Source organism: Trachypithecus francoisi, unplaced genomic scaffold, assembly GCF_009764315.1.
Source record: "Trachypithecus francoisi isolate TF-2019V2 unplaced genomic scaffold, Tfra_2.0 Lachesis_group11, whole genome shotgun sequence".
Taxonomy (NCBI): domain Eukaryota; kingdom Metazoa; phylum Chordata; class Mammalia; order Primates; family Cercopithecidae; genus Trachypithecus; species Trachypithecus francoisi.
The window spans coordinates 43,470,738-43,478,486 of record NW_022681456.1 but is presented as its reverse complement, the minus strand read 5'-3'; the positions used below and the strand labels follow the sequence as shown (position 1 = coordinate 43,478,486).

The 7,749-nt window shown below is 38.4% G+C and overlaps 1 protein-coding gene across 1 annotated transcript; it reads left to right on the top strand.

Moving 5' to 3' along the window:
- Nucleotides 1-2,003: 2,003 nt before the first annotated feature.
- LOC117089642 (40S ribosomal protein S20) lies at nucleotides 2,004-2,519 on the top strand. The gene has a single exon (XM_033221097.1). The coding sequence runs from the start codon at nucleotides 2,129-2,131 to the stop codon at nucleotides 2,486-2,488; it is 360 nt and encodes a 119-aa protein (XP_033076988.1). The 5' UTR covers nucleotides 2,004-2,128; the 3' UTR covers nucleotides 2,489-2,519.
- The last annotated feature ends 5,230 nt before the right edge of the window (nucleotides 2,520-7,749 follow it).

Below are 7,749 nucleotides of genomic sequence, written 5' to 3'. Positions count from 1 at the left end.
CCTTGGTGCTGAAGCTGGAGACTAAAAGAAAGAGGGAGAGAGGAGAGAGAATGAGGGTCTGGGAGAGGAACAATAGCATTTTGAAAGAACACAATTATAATAATTAATTATATTCAAGATTACTTTAAGAAAATACTCAAGAATGCACTCTCTCTGTTTCTCAGTCTCCCCTTTCTCAGACTCCAGAAAATTAGGGTAGCGATCAATTAAACATTCTTTAAAGTGCTCTCTTATGAAGGCAAAATGAAATCCAGTCAACTAAAATGACATTGTTAAAGAAAATAAGTATATGAGGCGAATTGGTGTTGAGTAAATTGGTTTTCAGTAAAATGGCCATTCAGGTGGATTGATTATTTGGCAAACTGGCTTACAAAAAAATTAGTCTTTAGCAGTTTAGACCAGAGCGAAATGATTAATGGATCCTCTGTGCAAGAACCATGAAAAATGTCATCCAGCCTCAGCTTGAACACCCAGTAATGAGAAATATGTTGCAATGCAAGGCAATTCAAAACGATTTTAAAATTTGTTTTTAAATACTTGCATTATACATGTCTCCATTGGTTCGTATCCAACCCCCAAGAACAACATGTAATTTTAAAAATCTGTTCTTTACATGCAAGATTATAAATAAAAATTAAGAGCTATTGTGTTTTACCTGATGTTTCTTTAACCTAAGCACCTTGAGTTCCTTGAGTCGTCTCTTCTGTGGTTTGGCTTTTCCATCCCTTCACCATCTTGGTTGCTCTGTCAATATGGCTCTTGAGGAAAATCACATAGAAAAGAACATTACACTGCTCTGAGTTCTGCTAAGAACACGAGCATAGCCTTCTTTATTTTGAAACTTATTATCCTTAGAATTTTGAACAACCAAATCTTATGGGATACAATCAAAATGCAAGTTTGTTTATTTATGTGTTTGTTTATTTGTTTAAAAAGTCATCCAAATCTCTTTTAAAAATGTTTCAGTGGTAGAAGTTCTTCTCTCCTTTGGATGAAAAATCTGTCAGGTTCTTGAATTTTCTATTCACTCTTAGGCAATATAGAATACTCTGTTCACATTAATTCACCAAATACCTTCTTGATTTGATAAAATATCAACCCCTATATCCTAATTCAAAGATAAAACTCCTTTCTCTTCCTTCCCCAAGCCAGGGCTTGACTGTCAGCAAGCAGCCTATCTTCTGGGAAGTGGCCTGGTGGACTTACTGTTTCTAGCTCGCTTCCTTCTCCATTAACCCTACTAGCTGCTGTCTCTGACCTCTTTTGGTTCTAGTGATGGGACAGGTAGGTGTGAGGAGATAAAGAAGTAAAAAGGTTGGCTGTTTGTCATTCAACTGCTGTTCCACTCAGACACTCGATAGAGGTCTATTATTCTCTGAGTGAAGCCCTCTTGAGCAGGATTCCATTTAAAATGTCCCCAGTCAGTCAGTCTGTCTCTCTCTCTCTCTCTCTCTCTCTCTCTCTCTCTCTCTCTCTCGGCATGTGCACACACATGGCTCACATCTGATTGCTGGGAAACTTACTTACTTTTTATCTTCACAAAACTCAGTACAGGTGAATCCTAATGCAACAGCATCTCTCTCCTGGCTCGGCTCTCAGACATCTCACCTGTAGACTGTTAGGTTCCTCTGGCATCAGCACAGTGTGCCTCCCAACTCCAGTGGACAGAAATGAAGCTCTCTGCAAGTTCCGCAGAAGCCCTGATCTCTAGGCTTGAAGCTAAGGGGGAAGTACCCATCTCCTGCTGTAAGGATGGGGAAGGGAGACTCAGTACTGAAGCAGTTCTCTCTAAAGCATCTTCACAAACCTAGTCTTAGTTACTACTCCTATGCCTTCTCATATCATATGGGGTTCAGAGCCTTGAAACAGCTCTAGGTAACTTAATTAAAAACTTTTCCTCAGTGGTCAAATAGCTCTCTTTGGAATTTAACATCTTTCATATGAATTTGCCACAGTTAGAACCCCCAGTTTTACCTCCTATCTAGGCTTCCTTTAAAAGCAGCCCAAGCTTTTCGAGGAAGACGCGGTTGTGGGACTTGCGGATCTTTGGTTCGCACGCTCCTGCTCCTGACTCACCGCTGTTCGCTCTCGCCGAGGAACAAGTCGGTCAGGAAGCCGCGCAGCAGCCATGGCTTTTAAGGATACCGGAAAAACACCCGTGGAGCCGGAGGTGGCAATTCACCGAATTCGAATCACCCTAACGAGCCGCAACGTTAAATCCCTGGAAAAGGTGTGTGCTGACTTGATCAGAGGCGCGAAGGAAAAGAATCTGAAAGTGAAAGGACCAGTTCGAATGCCTACCAAGACTTTGAGAATCACTACAAGAAAAACTCCTTGTGGTGAAGGTTCTAAGACATGGGATCGTTTCCAGATGAGAATCCACAAGCGACTCATTGACTTGCACAGTCCTTCTGAGATTGTTAAGCAGATTACTTCCATCAGTATTGAGCCAGGAGTTGAGGTGGAAGTCACCATTGCAGATGCTTAAGTCAGCTATTTTAATAAATTGATTACCAGTTAAAAAAAAAACAAAAAAAAAAAAAAAAAAAAAAAGCAGCCCAGATCAAATTAAATTTTGTTAACACCCTTATGGCCCTCTGTACGTCCTTGACTGAACTGCTTCACCCTTTATTCTTGTTGTAATTAAGGGTGTTCAGAAGAAACAATTTAAAAATGGGAAATAATAATACAAATTAAGCACGTGCTATATATTTATTAACTCATATTAAAACCTCCTTTTAAAGAGCTTGAATGCTCACATATTATATATAGTCTTAAAAATCATGGCTTTTGGTATAATTTTCCAGCTCTGAGGAGGTGGAAAAAACGAAAGACAGGGAACTAAAGGCAAGGAAGGGGCTGATCGCTGCACCCTTTGCACCAAGAGAATAAGCAACCTGGGAAGGCATCAACCCCAATTCTGAAAGCACAATGTCAAGGGCTTTGCCAATATCCCTAGGATACCAATTATTTTCCAAATGAGGCTTTGCTGGTGTGTGCATGTACACACACACACACACACACACACACACACACACACACATATATTTCCCACCCTTGTCTTGTGTATTTACAGTTCAGGCTATGCACAGTGCAGAATAGGGTGACTTAGTTCTTAAGAAGTTCATTCCAATGGAAAATGAATTCTTGGATTGAATCCCATATAAATTATCTTTCTAATCACATGAAGGTATATTCCCATATCCACACACAATAAAAAATCTTGAACTGAAATAAAACTCATACTCAGAAGAGAATAAATCCCCAGGAGCCATTTTCCACTGATCTGTTTTTATCTCCTGGAATTCATTCTCCCTCCTTTACTAAGAGATTTCTGTGAAAGTATGACTCAGTTCCTCCAGCAGGTCTTGACTACTATCTCTGAGACAAATTTCAAAACCAATCTGATGCATTTGAAGACCACTGTTCGTACAGCATTTTCTGACATACTTTTCAGTGTTCTGGAAAGTCGACTGAGGTTTCTTCTCATTCCCCACTCCTCCAGTCCTTTTCCTTTATTTTTAGTCCTTCATTATAAAAGCAATACATATTCATTAAAAAATAAAATGTAGACAAGCAGAATAACATAAGGTGCACTCATGATTCAGTCAGAGATATTCATTGTGAATGTTTCTCTGAATATTTTTAATATCCTTTTTACATGCATGTGTTCTTAATCTGAATGTAGGAACCACATTTAAATGCTATTATAACCAACCATATTAAACCAACCTGATAGTTTTTGACCACTTGCATTGGTTCGGATTTTCTTACCATAAGTAGGGAAGAGAAGAAATTACTGACTTTAAATGAATTACGTATAAATACCAAATGCATGTGAAAAAACTTTAAATACTAATTTCTAACAAATTTTAATTTTCACCAAATTATTGTGTTCTCTCTCTTACCTCTAGTTCCTAAGCTCAGCTAGGTTTGTATCTTTCCATGCTTATGTGTATTCTTTTATACATATGTACACACTTTTTTTTTTCTAAATAAACCTATGCACGTAATATTTTGGGAATTGCTTATTTCACTTAACAATATCTCTTAGACCTAACCAATCTATTGAATAGTGGATTGCAGGCTTTGATTTTATTCTACAAACAATGAAGAACGTATTTACTTGCCAAGCTGGAATATCAGATGGAAAAACAGGTTCCTAGATTGTTTATGGTAAGTAGCCTCATGGGAAGTAACACCTTATCTGTAGATAGAGGCATTGCAAAATAACTCACTGTGGCTGAAAATCATTCAGTGGCAAGTTGTACAGTATCATCTCCTTCAAAGTCAAATACTCAAGACCTAAAAATGGCAAATATTGTAAATAACTTTTCTATAAGTTTTAGAAAGCATATTAAGAAATAGTTTTTAAAAAGATATATATTATTGCATTACATTTTTTTGGAATGATATAAGTTAAAAAAATTTTAAAGTCTCTTAAAATTAAAAAAATTATTTTAATTTATATAATTAAATTAAATGTATATAATTAAGTATAAAATTATTATTATTGACTTTTACAGATAGAATCTCTCTCTGTTGCCCAGGCTGGAGTGAAGTGATGGACTCATAGCTCACTGCAGCCTTGAACTCCTGGGCTCAAGCAGTCCTCCCACCTCAGTCTTCTGAGTAGGTAGGACTACAGTTGCTTGCCACCATGCCCAGCTAACTTTTAATATTTTTTGTAGAGATGAGGTCTTGCCATTTTGCCCAGGCTGGTCTTGAACCCCTGGCCTCAGGTGCTCCTCCTGCTTTGTCCTCTCAAAGTGCTGAGATTACAGGTATGAGCCACTGTGCCAAGTCCTAAATTACATTAAATTAATCAGTATTTAAATAACTCTAAATTCAAAAGTATATTATTTTATTTTATTTTACTTAAAGTTCTGGGATACATGTGCAGAGCAGGCAGGTTTGTTATATAGGTATACATGTGCCACGGTGGTTTGCTACACGTATCAACCCATCATCTAGGTTTTAAGCCCTGCATGCATTAGGTATTTGTCCTAATGCTTTCCCTCCCATTGCCTCTCACTCCTCCAACAGGCCACGGTGTGTGGTGTGTGATGTTCCCCTCCCTGTGTTCTCATTGTTCAACTCCCACTTATGAGTGTGAACATGCGGTGTTTGCTAAACTCAAAAGTTTTTGAGCTTGGATCTTGTGTGTGTGATTTGTAATTTTGTGTGTGTGTCAAAAGACAACATTTCTGTGGTAATATACCATAGATGGTGTGTGTGTGTGTGTTTTGAATGTGTGTGTTTTGACAAATGAAATAGTGAAACCTAAAGAATTATTTAGTAGACTTAGACTTTTCGTTTCTTGTGGCTTCCTCCAAAAATTTCTGATAATAAAAGTATTGTAATTTATTCAAGCAAGACAGCAAAATGTTTTATAAGTTAGCAGGTAGCATAGAAAACGAATACCGAGAAACTTTTGGGCAACATGGGCCCTTTTTTAAAATAGTCACAACCAGCACTTTGCCTAAATCAATGGTCTCTAACATGGGTTGATTTTGATCCCCAGAAAACATTTAACAATGTCTGGAGACATTTTTTGTTGTCACAACTGGAAGGAGTTGCTACTGGCATCTAGTGAGTTGAGACCAGGGATGTTGCAAATTATCTTATAATACACAGACCAGCGCCTTACAACAAAGAATTCCCCAGCCCAAAATGTCAACAGACATGCCAGCCAATTTGAGAGGAAATGCCTTTGTTTGGATGTTAGTTTTGAAGACATCTGTCACTGCTCAAAATAAGCCAGAAGTCTCTCTTGAATATATGACTGAAATTCTTTCCATCCCTGAACTTCTTTGGAACACACCAAGTTGGTGGTTTGCATACCAAGTCTGTGTTGGAGAGAATATGTTTGAAACCTGATCTGCTGACTCTTGAACCCAGGAACCATATATATATAGACATTATTTTTACATTAAAAGTCAGTAACTAGATCTGACATTTGGCTTAATCTTGGGAAAAATTATCTGAAAGCTTTTTTTTTTTTTTTTTGACGGAGTCTCGTTCTGTCGCCCAGGCTGGAGTACAGTGGCGCGATCTCGGCTCACTACAAGCTCCGTCTCCTGGGTTCAAGCCATTCTCCTGCCTCAGCCTCCCGAGTAGCTGGGACTACAGGCGCCTGCTACCACGCCTGGCTAAGTTTGTGTATTTTTAGTAGAGACGGGATTTCACGGTGTTAGCCAGGATGGTCTCGATCTCCTGACCTCATGATCCGCCTCCTTGGCCTCCCTAAGTGCTGGGATTGATTACAGGTGTGAGCCACCGCGCCCAGCCATCTTAAAGTTTTTATCACAATTTTGTCTTATGTCATATTTCCAAAAATATGACTATGTATTTTTGGTGATGATGGAGGACTACATTGATTATTATATATATATTTTTTGTGAATAATTATCATATCCATCTGTTGATGACATTTGATTGCTTCCTTGGTAAATTTGTACCTGGGTGGTATTTTATACTTTTCTCATTAGAATAACCTTTTGCGTAAGTCAGGTTCTCATTTGGTCTTTCAGTAACTTTAAACGCTTAACAAGACTGTGTAAAGAGGGTTTGGGTGACAGTCTCTGAATTCATTAGGCATTAATAGATGGGCCTACTTAATGGTGCTCAAAAGAGGGGGACATGTTAAACATGTGGGGGCTTCCTCAAACCATAAATGTTGGAAGATTCTACTACTATGTTTCTTTGGAGCTTAGTGGTAAATACTCAGTATTTGCTTTCTTATCACAGGCTCCTATTATTTTTAAATTTGTGGTGGTTAATTTTATGTGTCAATTTGACTGGGCTATGGGATGCTCTGATATTTAGGTGTTTCTGTGAGGGTGTTTTGGATGAGATTAACATGTACATTGGTGGACGGAGTAAAGCAAATTGCCCTCCCGCTGGGTGGTTTATAATGTTTGTTAATGTGGTTATTAATGTGGGTGGGCTTCATCCATTTAGCTGGATAGAACAGCCTGAATAAAACAAAAAGACTGACCCTCCTACTAATAAGAGAGGATGCCTCTGTCTGCCTTTGAACTGAGACATTGGTATTTTTCCTGCCTTTGAATTCAAACTAAGACATTGGTTCTTCCTGGTTGAGTCCACCAGCCTTCAGACTGGTGCTCCACCATTGGATTTCCTAGGTCTCTAGCTTGCCAATTCACCCAGTGGATCTTGGGACTTTTCAATCCTCCATAATCACATGACCCAATTCCTTATGATAAATCTCTTTCTATAGATATTTATATATAGATCCCATTGGTTCTACTGCTTATTTATGTAAGTAATAATGGCAATGATAACAATATTAATAATGATAAAAGTCATGGCTAACATTTGTTGCTCATTGAATTGAATATTTGTTATTTTTGTTTGTTTAGCACCTTTTTCCCCTTTTGGCTTTGAATACCGCTTCCTTATGAGGAGTTCATTTATTGCAAATATGATGAGACAGACCTAGCTTTTTCCCAAAGATCAAAGAGTGGGCATGATGAGTCCAGCAGTATGCCATTCTTTTCTGTAGCCATAGTGATTGGATCAGAAATGGGCACATGATCCAAACAAAACCAGTCAGAATCTTTCTTTGGGCTTCCCTGCAGGATAATTTGAGAAAACCCTCTTTTTCCATAGGGTAGGATGGAAGCCAGTTAGAGAATGAAGCCAGGCAGAAACAAGCAAAGCCAAAATACGGCAAGACAGAAACTTGACTTTGTTTGAGCTCCTGGAGCCATCTGTGCCTAAAGG